Genomic DNA, 18934 nt, shown 5'->3' with positions numbered 1-18934 from the left:
GGTACTATAGAGTACAGATGCAAAAAAGCCGGCTTTTTTCGTTTTCACAATTTTTCTATCTAAATAGCTTTCTTATAGTATAGTCTATAGTTAAATAAGATTTCATGACCTAAATGCCATATTTCTCTCTGGAATTCACCATCATGATGGATGGAGCACATGTTTTATGAATTAAAGTAACATAAAGTACGTTGAATTTGAGGGTAATTTTAGAGGCTATTTAACTTTATTTTAACTTCTGAGTTATCACCAACATTTTTCTTCTCTACATCATCTTATTTTTTGTCATCCGTGTTTCATTTCTTAGAGTTTATTACTCTAGCTTCTAGTACTTAATTAAACTTAATGTTTTTACCATCAGAGCGTACGTTTTTCAATATATCCGTCAGAGCGTACTTTCAGATTTCTGTCATACTGTAGCTGTGCAATGATTTAGCAATAATCTTTCGGATACAACATTGAATACCATTTTATAGAAATAATCAGTGGCAGATTTAGAAAAGTATTTTGGGAGGGGTTTCTCTGATTAATGTTTGTTTTTTTTCTAAAAATTGCTAATTTTTATTTGGGAAGAGCTTGAAGTTTATGAGTACAGGCATAACTTATATTTCATTTCGTTTGTATATTCAGCAATAATCTTCCGGATACAACTTGGAAGACCATTTTATACCGATAACAATCAGTGGTGGATTTAGAACAAGTATTTTGAGAGGGCTTTTTCTTATTAATGTTTTTTTTTTTTTTCTAAAAATTCCTAATGTTTATTTGAGGGGAACTTGAAGTTTATGAGTAAAGGCATAACTAATATTTAGTTTGTTTTAGAAATTCCGTAAATTCGGGGTACAGGCTTCAATCCGAAAGACTTAATCCCCCTAACTACCCTAACCCCCTTCGAAAATCCGTCACTGCTGGTATTCCCTGACACAAATTCTCACTTTCCCTGACATAAATTCTTGAATATAAATGGTAAGACAAGGGGTTAAGTTCTATCACACACTTTTTTAACTGTCTCCACCATCCCCATAGCAGGCCAACACACTTTTAATTACCATTTACATATTTGTTTTGTTCAATATAAGTAATTGTTATTACACAAAATTTAATATGTAAGTATATAATAATATATGTATGATACAGTAACATTTACCTTGACACTGTAATTTTTTTTTTTTTTTAAACAAGAGTCAAGACCAACTCTGAGACATCTCAATCTTCACATTTTTAAACAGAATTTTGTTTTGCTTTCAGTTCTTGAATTTGTTCTACGAAAGCGTCTTGTTCTTGTTTGTAACATAATTCCATTTGTTTTTTCCTTCTTCCAATTTCTTAACTTCAGCACTTAGTTTTCTATTTCACCTTTGATTTTACTTTTCTCTGCACTTTAGATTCGTTTCTGTTTAAGGTATTCATTATAGCGTCTCCGAGCTGAACGAACTGAGAGAAACATTTTTCGATCAACAGGAACAGATTCCACACCTCCATAGTACATAATTGCATCGTGCACCCGCCTCTGTGCTACCAGAGAATCTTCGATTTGGTTTTCTACAATAAGTGTCTTATTGACCGACAACCCGTCCTTCATTGAGGCACTGCCGTGGGATAAAATTAAACATATCGGAATATTCCTGTCTCTTGGACATTACCTTTGCAAAGAAGTCTCTAACCTGATTCTGCCCATCTTCTCTTTATTCTCTGAAGTCAACTGCAAGAGACCCCTGAATTTCAGTACAGAAAGACAGAAATTGACACTTTGCCTTCTCAGGTACAAAATCAGATATTCCGTTATGCTCATGCAGTTTGTAGGATGCATTTCATCCTAGTCTGAGTAAGTTCTGGAGTGTTCTTTTGCAGCCTGGGGTCCAAAGCTGACAGAATACGTACTAATTTGCACTTCAGAGGACTCCTTTCCACAATCTTCTTGACTGTGACCGGCAAAAAGTTTCAACCGTGAAGCCTGAAAGCTAGTTTTATCTTTATCTCATGCTTTCAGTTATTTCAGTAATTTTTCTATCTTAAAACTAATGTCCACCTTCTTTATTTCTAGTAAATTTTCATTTGCAGTCAAATCCAAAGCCAGAAGTTTCACTGGTCTGTCGGGAAGTTTCATAATGCTTTGTGTGACTCAACGACTCATTAGATTACTTAAGAGAGATATACAGTTCTGAGTACAGGAAAACAAACAAATGGCTCAAGACTCTGGAATTTTCTTTAAAATGGTTCATACTCTGCTGTGACAGTTTTGAGGCAACATAATTTATATTTCATGAATTGTCTTGCACATTTACTTTCCCTGACTTTCTCATGACATTTTACGCAAAATGCATGATTCCCCTCACATCCCCTGATTTTCCAGAATGTGGGAACACAGCTCACAGTACACGCACTATCTCTACAGTCACAGATAAACTTTTGTCAAAATGGTCGAATGCGGGGTTGAATCCCGGACTTCCCGATACAAGCGCAAAAGCTAACCACTCAATCATGTTTGCTGCGCAGTTGTGCTTAACTAAATGTATTCTCTCTCTACGGCCTATAGAATCCCAAGGTTCAATGCAGCGTTCACAAAAGCTCTCCACTGACTTCTGTCCTTACTCAATTCGATCCAGTTTCTTCTCTATTATCACTATTTCTGCGAGGTCCATCTTCATACTGTCTTCCCATCTCCGCCTGAGATTTTCTAATGGACGTTTTCCGATTGGATTTCCAGTTAAAACTTGGAAAGTATTTCTACTTTCTTCCATTCTGGCTACATGACCTGCCCACCTGAGCCTCCTAGACTTGATGACCCTTAAGCTGTTTGGTAAACCGTGTAAATTATGTTGTTCCTCGTTAAAAAGTTTCCGCCTCCCCATTCCCGTTCCTCTTGGGTCCAAATATTCGTTTCAGGATTTTATTCTCAAATACTTTCAGTCTGCGTTCTTCCCTCAGCGTAAGCGACCATGTTTCACAACTATACAGAACAACAGACATGATTATCGTTTTATGTATTTTAAGCTTTAAATTCCTCGACAGAATTCGCGACAACAAGATATTTTGAAATGAATAATAACACGAATTTTCTGATTTCAGTCGGCATTTAATTTATTCGTGGATACGATTTTGGTCTGGTAATATTGATCCTAGATATTTGAAAGTATCCACTTTGTCGAAAGTATTATTTGATATTTTGACGCATTCAAAATCTGCCGTATTACCATCCTAGTCAACTTTAATGTATGTAGTTTTCTCTGGATTTATTTGTAAAACAATGTCGCTGCAAGCGTGTAATAAGACCTTTGTATTTCTGTCGATTAGTCTTCTATCATCTCCTATCAGATTTATATAATCAGCATACGCTATAACTTGATGAATACCATTTAGCTCTAGACCCTGGTTGCTATCTTTGATTTTCCTTATAGCGTACACCGGAACAAAGCTGTATAATAATGGCGATAGCGCATCTTCTTGTTTCAGACCATTCTCGACGTGGAAGCTTGTGGACAAGAATTTTTCTACTCGGATTTTACTCTGGGGTTAATTTAAACACATTTTAATTAATCTAACTAGCTTTTTCGGTATTCCAAATTCTGTAAGAATATTGTATAATATTTCCCTCCTAACCGAGCCGTAAGGCTATTCCCATTTCTTTTCGAGTATTTGTTGAATTATAAATATGTATCTGGTCGATAATTGATCGATTTCGCCTAAATCCACACTGATAATGTCCAATAATTCCATCTGCGTATGGGATCAATCTTGTTAATGGAATGTTTGGGAAGTGTCTATAAGATGTTGACAGAAGAGAAATGCCTCGATAATTATTACAATCAGTTTTGTCGCCTCTCTTGTGACTTGGAACAGTGATTGATTCTTTCATTCTTTTTAGATGTATTCCACAGTCTTTCCTCTTTTGTAAATTATATATATATATATATATATATATATATATATATATATATATATATATATATATATATATAAAGAGTTTCGTAATGATATGTTGAATTTCTCTTGTTAAAAATTTAGAAAGCTTCAGGACAAGATACACCGTGATGGTGGTTATATATTCTACAACGTAGGAAACCAAACGCTCAGATGAACAGTCTATTATGCATATGATTCATGAACAGAAAATTCGGTACTTTCCCGATTCTAAACAAGCTTAAGGAACTGTCAATGTATTATAGAAAATTCGGAACTTTACCGATTTTGGCGGTCCGAAACACCTGACAAGTGGTAACCGACTATTGGTAACGTATGTGATCAATGAATGAAAAATTAGTTCGAAATATTCATACAATGTATATGAAAGTTAAAACTTCACTGAAAAATTGTAAGAATGTATAGAACCATCCGAAACGAAGCTCTTGATGTGTATCCTTCAAGAGTATCATATAAATGTATTTCTCTTACGTTTTACTTTATTTTGTTTCAAAAAGAGTGTGTGTGATATTTTGAGGAAAAATACTACATACAATTTTGCTAGTTATTTGTGTATCATTTTTTAAAAAAAGTACTTACATTTGTATATAAGAGGTTAAAAACTTATTATATACATTGGTTAATCTTTTGGAATTCATAATGTAAATACGTTAAGAATTAAAACTGAAAAATCATTTCGAAATTCATGGTATATTTTAGAGGTTTTATTTATATTATTATCTGCATCAACCACTAATTAAATGAGTTTTTGTGTTGTAGAGAAGCGAAACAAAGTCTGCTTTATCAATTTAAAGCAAAATTTTGAAGAAAGAAAAAAAAAGCACAAAATTTCCCAAGCAAAAAAGCGAAGCAGAAAAAACAGAGTTTTTTTTTTTTTTTTTTTTAAAGTCCCCCGAGCCCTTGCATTTCTACTATAGAGTATGCCAAACAATATCCCCCTGCCGACATTTGCACGGTAAAAAAAATTAGGTTCTTTTATCTATTAGATCAATTACAAGGACATTTCGTGATAAATAGTCCACTTTGTATATCTAACACAATCAAAAACAAAAATGTGTTATACCTGATAAGGAAGCCATGAAACTCATAACAGGTGAACAGAAGTTATTTTCATTTACATGTTGTACTTTGGAAACTTGTCTTTTCACTGCTTCAGTCTTGGCACCTCTCTTCTTGCCTGAAAAAAACAAATGGGCTCCTTCAGTATTGCAACAAAATAATTAAATAGATCGATGTAATAAGTGAATAATAAGGAAAAGAAAATATACAAAGGTGCAGTAATAATCTCATTAGCAGTTTTTTTTTTAAACTTAATTTAGCATTCACAAAATTGCGTTATTTCATTCATAGCATTGCACCACTATTTCATTGCAAATTATTTCAGTCAGATGGAACTCAGTGTCCATTTCGTTAGCGGTGACTCACACGAAAAACTTTCTCTTATTAAAGGTACTTCTTTTCCATGATACTTTAACTTATTATTTAGAATTTTCGGATGCTCCCCTAGGGGCTCCATTGCAGGAGATCCCATGAGGGCAAGCATTATGTTCTATCGAAGTACTTTCTAATAGTTGCCTCTCAATTTGGTTTCATCCTTTTATGGCCAGCTATTTGTGATTCGCACACATTGGAAGTTTTATATGAATGTGCAAGAACTCATAATTAAAATGCGGCAACTTCGTAAACATTTTTTTTTTCCTACGAAAGTTACCGTATATTAGCTATTATATATTTTTTAAAAACATAATAATACTTGCTTTTTCTCTGAGGCTGAAGTACAATTAGAAAGCTATTGTTGCTACTCAACGTTATCATGATAACAATGATCATACATAAGGAACTATTCTCTATTAGGACATGATACAAAGCTATGAAATTTTAAACCAGTTACAGATAAGAGACTGGAATAAACTTTCAACTATATTACTATACCTAGTGCTGCCATATAAATTTATTCTGTCCCTACTTCTACAGTAGTTTCACGTGGTGCTGGCGAGTTGGTATATGTAACCTAAGGACAAATGACTCAGAACGATATAGAAAGAACACTAGTAGACTTGCAACATATTGCAGTAGAGTGATGGGTCAAAGCTAACTACATTGCTGTGTTTGTGCTTTATAAGTGTGACAAGAAACCAGTGCAGATTTGGTAGCTCCACAAGAAGACGTTCCCTGTTGCTGGTACAGAAAGAGCAGGTCGATCACATACAACAAAGATACAAGCAGCTATTAACGTCGTTGCAAAAAACTGAAATTCGCTCATGAAGCAGAAAAGCTTGGCAAGGGAAGGGAAATCCAACCTTGTACTATGTTGCACATTATTATAAAAAATTTTAGTTTACAGTCTACGGCCGAGAAGCACCGCCCCTAGACTTATAACACGTTTGCGTCACATAAGGACAACATAAGCACAGAGACTGCTTGTGAGATACACGTCGACATCGCCAAATCCTTTTTAGAGATGAAAAGATTTTCACTGTTGAGGAAAAATTTAACCGCAAAATGTCAGGGTGTATGTGCCTAGCTCTCCGGAGGCCTCTGACAAAGTTTCTAAAGTGAAAAGGGGGCATCACCCAGCTTCAATGATAGTTTGTTAGGGAAGGGCTCGTATGAGGATGTCACACAATTGCATTTCAGCGAGGTGGAGGGTGTGTCACATACCGACAACTATGTTGAGGGACTGCTATGATATGTTGGGGGACTGCTATGAAGTCCTTAAGCATCACACTGTTTCCTGGGCAGCAGTGAACATTTCAACTAAGTTTTGTATTGAGCGAAAATGACACAACTCTGGCTAGCGTTTTATGTGTCTGACTTCATCACCAACGAGATTGGCTTTCAAGCTTTCCCGAAATTGATCTTTTGGATTACCGACCGTGGAACATTTTCGAAAGGAAGGCCCGATCTAAACCTCATCGCAATCTTGAAGCTCTGAAGGCAGATTTGGTGCAAACAGCAGATCCATACCACTGAAAATGGTGCGTGTGGTAATAGATGAGTGGCTGGGCAGTTTACGGAGGTATGTAAAGGCCAAGGATGGACATAACACGTAACTGTCAATAAGCATGCTACGTATGTAGGTAGGTACTCCATATCTTAAACTATACTGTGTTTCGTTAATTGCTCTATATGGCAGGCGAGCTTCTCTGAGGGATAGAATATGTGGCAGGACTAGGTACAATTAATTGTTTACAAACCATTATAAATGTGAATATATCTATGTCTGAACTTAAAAATATAATATCTCAATTTAAGTGAAAAAGAATTCGTACTAAGTGCAACACAAATGACAGTATGTAATGTAACGGTTAGCAACCTTGTTTACAACACTAAGGCATACGAGGCAAGCCACATGATTGGTAGAGGATTTAAGATTTACATTTTTGGGTTTTCGGCATCTATGGCCATTTAGCCCGTCAAGTATGAGGGATGTCCCTCGGCGAGCACATTATTCAAGGAAGGGGAAGGAAGAAAGGAAGCGGTCTGGGATCTATAAGTTAGGTACCACCCCGGCATTTGCCTAGTGTGAATAAGGAAAACCTCATTTAGGATGGCTGTCCTGAAAAAGCTTTTTACACTTTTTCGACCGAGTGCCCCCAACGGGAATCGAACCCGAGACCGACATGATTGATAGAGTACAACCAAGATACAGAATAGTGTGGCAGGAGAAAAGAATGGTAAGAACGATGATCTTGAGATGCCAATTCTAAAGTAAACAACTAGAAAATATTATGAATATTTATAGCAAAAAGCGGGGAGATCTCCTACTTAACACGTTGACTGCCAAGCGTAATTTCGGATTATGGGTGGGTTCAGGCCAAACGTTCATTTTTCTTACTTTTTAACTTTTGTGACATTTTTAACTTGATTTTTCAGTTTTTAATGGTTTCAGTGTTGTTTTTGATGTTTTGAGACGTTTTCAGCCGTGTATACTTTAGTATACACATGGCCTGGGACGGTTCATAGTCCTTTCCAAGCCACGTGTATACTAAAGTATACACGGATAATATATTGTATCGTCCACTCTTATTCAATGTTTTTATTGTGTCTTTAGCATGGTAAACCAACTAACTAGCTCTATGGCCTATGGAACCCAGAGGTTCAATGCCGCGTTCACAAAAGCTCTCCACTGACTTCTATCCTTAGCTAACTGCATCCAGTTTCTACTTTGTATTCCATCTCTGCGAGATCCATCTTAATATTGTCCTCCCATCTGCGCCTAGGTCTTCCTAATGGTCGTTTTCCGATTGGTCTTCCAGTCAAGACTTTGAAAGCGTTTCTACTTTCTTCCATTCTAGCTACATGACCCGCCCACCTAAGCCTCCTAGACTTGACGACCATAACAATGTTGGGTAAACCATATAAATTATGAAGTTCCTCGTTATGAAGTTTCCGCCATTCCCCATTCCCGTTTCTCTTGGGTCCGAATATTCGTCTCAGGATCTTGTTCTCAAAAACTTTAGCATGGTACAATGTATAATATAGTTTTCATGGGTAAGTTGCTCTTTATACTATCTTTTTATTGCTTTTATAATATATTGTTGAAAGGAATATTACTAATCTTGTTTCCCACAGTAATTCAACAATGATTTTTCTGTCACTTGCTACAGCGCCAGAAAGCGTATCATGCAAGGCCATTTGATTATATATATATATCCATTGAAGGCTTCCCAATATTGTAATCGACAATGTATTGAGCTTTTGCTTTACCTTCACCTCTCCTGTTTGTTTGGATGCAGACAGTTGTGCAGTGCTTTGTTGAAGGCATCAATACTTCCCTCATGTCTTTCCACTTGCTCATTTTGACACCTTCGTCTATTATTCCAGAGAAATCTCTTAGTATAAAAGATTTTAGAGAAGAAGTTATCCTGGCGTTGGCAACCCCAAGCAACCAACCCCAACCTCAAGAAACAACCCCAATTTCAAGAAAGGAGAACTCTCACTCTTTGGATGACAGAAAGTTCTGGAAAAAATCCAAAAAGGGGCGATGTGTTTTGTGTTTAAAAAGTATGGAAGAAGTGGTCAGCTAATAAATGGCAAACTGAAGCGTGCACCTCAAGTTGTGACCTATTGTGACATCCGCCCTAAGAGTCCATATATGTGTAGAGACTGCTTCAATGAGATTCATTAGACTAGTCATATTTCCTTCTAATAACAGGAATTAGATATTAGAAGGAAATCATATTAGATATTAGTGATTAGTGATCATATCAGATATTAGATATGAGAAGGAAATTACTAATTCATATTTCTTTCTAATTACAATTCAGGAAAGCTTTAATTGTTTGACATTTATCAGATTTATGTGCGTTTTCTCCATGTATTACAATTTAGGAAATAATGTTTTATGTACTGTAGTGCAAAAATACATTACATTATATACATTGTTCAAACAAAATGTAAAAAGAAAACATCATACCCATATATCTATAAGTTAGTTTTGCTTGCTGTTTTTTGTTTTTAAATGATACATATAGATATTGTACCAACAAGCAGGTTTCAATATAAAAGAAAATTATGTACTGGATTCAAAACTTCATCCCTCTTCCCCAGAAAACAAATTCCATAAACTGACAGCAAAATGAAAGACTCTCAGGTCACATGTGATATCTCTCCTAAGGGCAAAGTAGAATAGTCAATAGTTAAGAACACACATGACCAAGAAGGAAACCTAGTGTGTGTATACTTAAGTATACACGTGGCCTGTACTTATCTACGCCGTGTGTATACTTAAGTATACACGTGGCAGTGAACGTGTTAAAAACACCTGAAAGTATGAAATCGAGGAATAATTACTAGTAGATGCTACAGAGCACATGTTATTAAAACAACGAAAACTTACCTTGTACAATCTTCTATTTAGAATTTAATTATATTCAATATTTCGGAGGGTTCTGTGGCCATGGACACGAGCCATGTTCTTCGTAAACCAGAAAATCATTAATTTTTCATCTTGTGGTTATTTGTCTCCTTTCCTGTAAAAGAAAAATTGCCACATGCCTGGAAAACACTCGTTAATGTCAATTCTACACCATGAGATTTATTATATCCGATCACTGTCTTAGAAATTAAGACTGCTTTTCGTGGATTGTTATTTATGAATAAAATTCAATGTCAGTTCACGCTGAATTCTCTAAGTATTATGAGAACTTTTCACTAATCTTTTCAATTGCACTTTGTTTTCTGTCACTTTTATTGTGTAGATATTTTCCTCAACTAATTAAAGAATGGAATTCTTTTACAGGCAAAGCAGTAAATAACCACAATATGGCATTTCAGTGATTTTCCAGCCTACAAACAACGTAACTCATGTTCTTGGCTTCAGAGAGGGCTGAAATACCGAGTATAATTAAATTCTAAAGAGAGAAACTGAATTATTGTACAAGATAAGCTTTTGTAATTTGGAAGTCACGGAAGTAGCATTACTTACTCTTAGGCACGTTGCTAGAGCCTTTTGTTGAAAAAACTGGATTTGTTCTAGTTTTAGGGGTTATATACGACGTAGGACTAAATACTTGATTTCTTTGTTTGCAGTCTGAATCTTTCTTAGGAGTATCTTCATTCTCTTTGTTCCAATCACAGTCAAGAAAATTCGCTGCAGGTAGTGTTGGCGTGATGTCATATTTCCTCGATCCACGTCCACCACTTCCACTGGAGTCAGAATTTCAGTTATGAAATAAAAGAAAAAATAAACAAACTGAATATGTATCTTAAATTTCTTATTATTACTACTACTAGAGAGCAGATGGTTAGGCACCAAAAAACACAGAAAATAGGCAGACACTTATAATTAAAAAAAAAAAAAAAAAGGGACTAAAATATAACTAGAAATACGAATATTCTTTGTAAAAAATCCTTACACGTAAACTTATTTATAGTATTATCATTTCTTATAGCAGACCGAAGTTTTACAGCACTTTATACATAACTGTCCGAAGAAAGAAAAGAAAAAAAAAAACTACTAACTTTCGAATGAATGGATATTGTTTAAATATACAAGTGCGTATGAAGTAACCAAACTTTATAAAAGCAGTTAACTTTCTCCAAAATGTTACCATAGTATAACAACACTGGAAAGACCTTCGTCTAAGTTCCCTATTAGTGCCTGCTTTAACCGGTTTGATGCAGTTTATACCTGGGTAAGACTGCGATAAATGTGGCACTGATCTGCTAGGAACATAGATATCATGCACGAACACACATCTCAATGACCAAAAAACTGATGTTTTCTGTGTAGTTTCAAGGACATGTATAGTGGGTTGAGTTTTCTTCGAATCAACAGCGGATGGTGAAGTTCATCGTGGGTTTCTGCAACAATTTTACGAACTGACACAAGACTACACTCCTACTTCCAACAAGAGGGAGTCATATGCTGCACTTTGAACGAATCCTTGGCATAGGTGCATGAAATGTTAACAGAAGAGCACACAGTACACAAGGGATTGTAGTCTACTCGTTCCCCGAATTTGTACTCTTGTAATTTTTATCTGTGGGGATGCTTAAAGCAGAAGGGGTACGCAAATAACTCCCATATCCTGGCTGAAATGCCACAAAACATCCGGAGCATCAAACATAAAGAGCTTCAGACAGTGTCAGCCAATATGCTGTGACGTACGTATGCAAAAGCATCTCGACGTTAACGGAGACCACTTCCAGCATCTCTTGTAACATGAAGTTAAGCCAGTGTTTACATTTTCTTACTGACGGGACAGGAAATTACCAAGCCGGGCTACTTTTATGTAGGACTCACTGTGCATTATTATTAACTCAATAATAAAAGATATCTTATTATACTTGTATATAGTAATATATCATGAGTTTGTGTTTACAAACATTTTACACGTGGCTTTGTTTATAAGCAACAACCACATGCACTTTACGTATTGGAAACTACAAGTAGTAAACGACAGAGAATATAGCAACACCGCGGGTTACATGACGATGAGAGAACAGCAGCGCCACCATCGCCCGGAGCGCCCATATAACGGAAAGGATTTCACGGACAGTTACCAGTCTATGATTGGTTAAATTCTTTTTCTAGGCTTGCAGTGGAGCCTACGAAGTACCTAGCTTAACCCAAAGCCTTAGTTTGCAGTGTAGCTAATGGTTCTTTTACTTTCTGGCTTGCAGTTGTGCCTTTACTTTGGACTTCATTTTTTTTTTTTTTTCTGCTTGCAGTGGAGCAGTAAGAAAATCTTAATTACAACCCGGCTTGGCTTACCGTGGAGCTTTGTTGGGAACCTAACCCCTGTCTGCTTACAGTGGAACAGCGAGTGTTCTACACCTTCTTACGTAGTTCGCTATTGAGGGATCCTTCCCAAGACCGTCTGGTCGAAGGGACACTATACCTACCTTATATTAGAGAATTCACATCATTGTATTACAAATAATACTGGGTTTTTATAATAAACCGGTAGTGGGAAAAGATTCCGAACCTGTAATTTTACTCTACCAAGCTCTACCTGTCCGTATACAGAGAAAAGGTTACAATAATTATTTATACTGTGAAAATTTGCAGAAATTATTTTGTTTCTATCAGTGACGATATACAAATTTATTATTACATTTGTAAGTCTTTAGAGTGAATTGACAACTCTTACAGGATAAATAAACAGACATAATATAATAAAATTTATTACTTCTTTGATTTTTTTTTTTTTTTTTTTTTTTTTTTTTTTTTTTTTTTTTTTTAATGACAGCCCATGTAGCTATTCAAATGAAATTTCCCTTTACTCCATTGAGTCGCATTACTTTATTTGATGTATCGTTCATGCTTGACAATTCTGAATTTTGTTGAATGGTTATTGGAGACACGTATATGAACATTAACATATATATATATGAAATAAATACCTTGACTTTCTCCTTCTGGAATTGATATCTTCAACTAATTTTCGTTGAATTGCTAGATAAAATGTTGGACTATCTTCTACAGATGTGTCATGAATGAAGTTATCTTCATCATCACCAGAAGAAGGAGTTTTGGATATCTTTCTTGTGGATTCAAACTTTGTCTTCATATTCTGCAAAACTAGAAAACAATAATAACGTAAATGATTAAAAAAAAGAAAAGAAAGAAAAAAAAGAAAATATAACCAAAGCTGGGTCCTGTACAAGGGTCAAGCTTAACACTACAAAATGTTCAGGAAAAAGGTAATGACGCTGCGTTCTGTTGGACTCCATGTATTCACCATTATTCTGGACTCCAGTAGACTCTTCTGGAGAACGGAAGGAAGATGTTTTTCAACGGATCTTGACATGGCTTTTATAGATCAAAGAAAGTCCCAACGCCGCTAGAGGAAAGCGTATTTTTGAGGAGTCGAAAGTCCTAATGTATAAGACAGGTATCGACCGACTTCACTGATATTATCTTAGCATAAAGTAGTTTGAATTCGGATGATAGCTGTCATTTCTTAGAAAAAGCAAACTATGTATTTTGAGTGTATGAAGAAGCCTTGTTTTAGTGCATGTGGATCGGACTGTCATCCTTTCTAAAGTTTAAGTTTCTCCAGTGACCCTATGTCACTCCATGTTGCATTAAATGGTGCACCTGTTACTTCTAGGTCTGGGAGAATGAAAACTTGGCGTGGTGAAAACTACAACATAATCCTTCTAAAACTGGTTTATTTTTTGAAATGAGTAAATTATTCCTATCAGTTGAGTACTGATTACTAGTAAAAGAGTAGATTATTTCTATCAGTTGAGTATCGATGACTAATAAAAGAGTAGATTATTCCTATCACTTGAGTATCGATGACTAAAAAAAAAAAGAGTAGATTATTCCTATCTGAGTATCGATCACTAATAAAAGGGTAGATTATTCCTATCAGTTGAATATCGATAACTGATAATTAATAAAAGCAGTATTATTTAAATAATGTACGAATGATGTTAATTTGTTTCGAAAAAAAAAAAAAAAAGCAATGACATTTGCAATTTTGAACAATTTTTTGGGGATCAGATGGTGTAAACAAGGACTGTCCAGGCTAAACCGGAACTCAACCAGCCCCTTAATCTAGACTGGTGCCATACTGGAAAGCAGTTATATGGTCATGTAATGGTATTACTAGGTTGTAAATAATGGAGTTTAGTGGAGGAATATTAACTGAGATGGGAAGATCCGTAGGATTAAAGTTTTGCGTCCCTTTTAGCAGTGAGGCTACATGAGACGTGGATCTACAACGTAATGTGGGATTAGAACCATATTTGCCTCCCAAGTAATCGATGCGTACACTAACCACAGAGTCATGAGAAAACTCTGGAAGGTCGGTAGAAGTGAGAAGAGCGAAGAAATAATAAAGTATGGCGAAAAGTACAATACAGGTGAAAAACTGAAAATTAATTAAAAAATAGAGCAAAATACATAAAGAAGCAAATATATATTTACTTCAGCTTCAAAATTCTTGTATAGATAGATAGATAGCAAATACATTTTCTTTATGAAATTACAAACTGTGCTTAAAACATCTCCCTTCATTTCTATTGCACGAATTACATCTTTCGAAAACTATCTCAAATCGTATCGCAAATACTCTTGGATGATAGGTTTCCGAATTACATCATTACATTTGTTTTAAATTATAGTTGAAATTTTCATCGAATAAATTAGGTCTTTCACAATTTCTCATACTGAAAAAATCCATCATGTTGAGATCTAGTATACGAGGGGACAATTCTACAAGTATAATGTTCCCCAATTCTTATGTGATTTAAGGGGTTTTCCATATGAACCTTACAATGAAAAGATGTATCAACTTGCACATAAATTTCATACAACAATGCATAAAAATATTTAAAAAAAAAAAAAAAAAAATCACAAGTCGTGCATTAACATAACCTCGTATATATAGTGCCTTTGGTAAGTATCCATTACTTCAGCCTAACGACTGCTAGTGTTAAACGATTTATAAGCCAGTCGATATTTATTAGTACTGCATCATTAAAGTGAAACATTAATATCATGGGGAGCTGGTTTAGTTCCTTAGTGCCGCCTTCCCTTTACGTTTATAGTGACTAAAGTAACTTGTAATTTTGTTTGTGAATACTTACATTTTTCAAAATTATCGTCACTATCACTATCCGAAGAAAGAGCTAAAGGTCGAGCTGTCCGCTGCTGCAGTTCCGGCGGATCTCGTTCGGGAGAATTTGACCTGTGAAATATCAGACGTTTCACTATCAGTTAGTAATCTTTAGTCAAACCTATAGACTGAAGAAAAAGAAGAAAAATATATTAATAACTGATTATGAGAAAATTGTGAAATGATTTAGAAACAAGTAAGAAACGAACGAACTCATAGTAAAACTGACGGACACCATGTCATCTGACACTAGCTCATATAACCTACAACCAGAGCTGGCTCGTCCATATAGAGAACTTAGGCGGCTGCCTAGGGCGGAAACATTTAGGTGCGGAATGGCAGGATGTTTTTACGTGCGGTTTATCAACATTAGTCAAAACATACGGCCGCCAGCGCCCTACATATTTAGGAAGAGGAAAAGGAAGTTAATAAAAGTGCGATCACCCAAGATCGATTACTGGTCACTTATATGGAGCGGGAGAATATCTTATCTGGTGTCATAGTATGTTTCTGTGTTCCCACTGTTCATTCTGTAACTAAAGAAGATCTCTTGCATTATCTGAATATACAAAGTCAGGATGCTCGCAGAAATGTCACTGAACTAAAGTTTCTACATAAAGTAGTCAATGGAAAATTAAGAACTGAAGCCCTACTTCAAAACTTATCCCGTCACATTCCTACCCGTGTAGCATCAAATACCCACCTCTTCCACCCTAGACTGTCGATTATTCAAAGGTCCTTTAGATCCTTTTTCACAGAACACAAATTTATATAATAATATATTTTATTGTACTTAACACCCAAAGGCAATTACAAAGTACAAAATTTTATATACAATCATCAAAGGATGTGCAACACCAAACAAACAGTAGTTAGTATTTAAACATGAAATTGCAATAAGTATACCCTTTTATTCCTTCTCCAGGTTATAACATACAAAAAAACAAATCTACAATTTATCAATTAACATCTAAAAACACTTTCGCTTGTAAGTCTTAAATTTATACTGAAATATATCTAACCCCACAGTCCCAATTCAATTATCCGCATCACATAATTGATACAGTAGAGAATTTTTATTCTATTATGAGGCATGTAAAAAGTATGTATTCCTCTTAGATTTTGTCGAGGAAAATAAAAAGGTAATCTGCCTAATAAAAATATCTTCCCTATTATCAAAGGTAATCTGCCTAATAAAAATATCTTCCCTATTATCAATCAGTTTTTTTAAGATATAACACTATTCGCATAAACCTCCTATTTTCTAGTGACAACAATTTAAATTTGTTTAGAAGTATTTTATAAGAAATATATTGTCTTTATATATTAAACATTTTATAGGCAGTATATTTCAATAATTTATTTTCAACTTTCTCTATTTGTTGTATCTGACACTGATAAAAAGGATCCCAAACTATAGATGTATATTCTAATTTTGATCGTACAAATGCATTATATAACGATAATATTGTTTTAGTATTTTTTTAAATCATGACTTGACCTCTTTATAAAACTGAGCATTTTAAAAGCTTCATTAGTTATTATTAGGGCCCGGAAGTTGAGAAAAAAAATCCTCTTTTTTACGAGTGCCCGAAGACGAGGCTTAACATAATATATTTTAGGTCATTGAAGGCCAAAAAATGGAGGATTTTATTTGTCCTTTTTCGGTGTTTTTTTGTTTATTGGTCTTTTTTTAAGGTTTTCGTAGGTCTTAACGTTTTTTTTTTTTTTTAACTTCATCTTTCGACCATAAATTTACTGGCCATTAACTCGAATCACCACCACCTCTTAAACATTTTTTCTTTAGTAAAGAAAATTCAAAAAATAGGATATTTTTCAACGACTGGACTGATAAGACCAGATCTGCAACAATCACAAGTCAGATATAGAGGTGGAACAATGTCCTCCAGCAAGGGTGGGGAAGTTTTCTTATTTTAGTTTGGACTTCAGTTTGTGGAAGGACAGACCATCAACCTACCAGAAGCTCGTATTTCTTGAGCATTATATTCATTAAATATGTAATTCTAATTAAATTGGTTCTTTTTTTAGGTCTTTTTATAGGTCCTTTTTAGGCAATTTTTACGTCTTCAACTTCCGAGCACTAGTTATTATATTTACATGATGTTTGAATTTTAAATTCATGTCAAACCGAACCCCTAGACCTCTTATAATTTCCTTTCTTTTTAACCTCTGATTTCCTATAATGTATTCACAAACAATATTTGTTTTTTGCTTAGTGTATAAGTCACTACATACCATTTAGAAATATTCAGTTGGAATTTGTTTTTCATACACCACTCATTTAGTCTATTTATATCCGACTGTAATGTATTACAATCCCTCTCTGTTTGAATTTCATTATATAATTTGGTGTCGTCTGCAAATATCAGACATGATGTATGTATAAAAGCTTCTAGTAGATCATTAATCATTATCAGAAAAAGTACCGGACCTAAATTTGATCCTTGATATATAATCAGATAACACCTGATGTGGACAGTTTTTAAGCTACTCAGCTTTTGACAGAATAGTTACACAAATTCAAAATAACTAAAAATGAATTAAGAAACTTCATGTTTGCTTTGTCTTTATTATTATTATTATTTCTATTGTTAATACATGGTTGTTATGTTTCCCTGTGCAAATGGCGCTCGTTATGCTGTATCTGAGTATCTGTTGAAATAAATAAATGAAATAAAAAATAGACTCGACAGTTCTAGTGAAAGAGTTTGCAAGTATGAAAGCAAGGAAAGTACCGTTAAAATTACGAGTATAAATGCTGTTGCTCAATTTATCTCAAACAGTGAGTGAGAGACTTGTGGAAATATTAAAATGTACTATCGCAACATCACGAACTTTACGATGTTTTTCTTACACTGGTGCAAACAGAACTGATTTTTCTATGATATTTGTTGAATGTAGGTAAAGCTACTCAAATCAAAAATTATATGTAAGTATAAACTTTGGATTACTAGTTTAGACTAATTATTAACGTATAAATTGTTCAGAACACAAAGCTGTTTATAGTATACCTCTTAACTTCTTTAAACAGCCAGGATGTCAAGCAGGATATCTCTTAACTTCCTTTAAGGAAAGCAAGAATTTCCTTAAACAGGCAAAAGTTAAATTTTTGGATACACTGTAATCACTAATCACGTTTTCTATGGACACCTGACATTGGAGTTCACATTTTTCTTTTGTTTCTTTTATAGTGCTGAAAGATATGGGAAGGAAAAAATCTTGACTTCCACTTCTCAAGCTTCCTACTTCACGACTTACGAGAGTTTATGGTGAATAAAAGCTTCACCACAAAAATTAAATCATGTTGGTATTTTTAAAACCCTGGAATCAACGTCTGATTCATGGCCAACTACTGTAATTCATCTGGTCTTTTTCACTTCCTCATTTTATCTACATGCCTATTAATTGTAATTCAATAAAATAGACCAAAAGATAGCCCAGGGCATTTTTTAAAGATACTTTTCTGTAGGTAATAGCAACATTTTATTGAGAAAATTTTTCCCGACTTTTGCATCTGCGATGCATGTGTGTGGTATCATTCGAAAGCCTGATTAATTTTGAAGGAAAGAATGGACCATGAATCTTAACGTTAATAGAGTACGAGCAGGAGCTTCCTAGATGAAATACATTTTTTTTTTTCAAAACCCTCGAATTAAAACAATCCATACTTGCTTGTTGAGCATATGAAACACATAGTCAATCTTTCTTCCAATATTTCGAGTGCAATACTCTCCTGAGGACATACAACGGCTGAAGTCATTTTACACAACATGCTTTCTTTATATAACAGTAATAATTCATGCATATAACGTAAATTTTATCGATTCTTATGTTCACCTACCTTTTTCCAATAGTTATAAATTACTCTTATTATTTTACTATATAACAATATACGGTATGTATGTAACCCTAAT

At 34.6% G+C, this 18934-nt stretch overlaps 1 protein-coding gene across 1 annotated transcript in view; it reads right to left on the bottom strand.

The window, feature by feature from the left end:
- LOC145669688 (uncharacterized) overlaps positions 1 to 18934 on the bottom strand; it is a 104216-nt gene that overhangs the window by 49304 nt on the left and 35978 nt on the right. Inside the window, exons 4-7 of the mRNA XM_081737972.1 lie at positions 14971 to 15071; positions 12775 to 12952; positions 10352 to 10572; positions 4985 to 5098 (exon numbers count right to left, since the gene is read on the bottom strand). Of these exons, the coding sequence (XP_081594098.1) occupies positions 4985 to 5098; positions 10352 to 10572; positions 12775 to 12952; positions 14971 to 15071 (614 nt within the window). The remainder of the gene's footprint in view (positions 1 to 4984; positions 5099 to 10351; positions 10573 to 12774; positions 12953 to 14970; positions 15072 to 18934) is intronic.

This window comes from Thermobia domestica, chromosome 14, assembly GCF_964235325.1.
Source record: "Thermobia domestica chromosome 14, izTheDome1.hap1.1, whole genome shotgun sequence".
NCBI lineage: Eukaryota > Metazoa > Arthropoda > Insecta > Zygentoma > Lepismatidae > Thermobia > Thermobia domestica.
The sequence above is the reverse complement of the archived record's forward strand: the minus strand, read 5'-3'. Positions and strand labels throughout refer to the sequence as shown.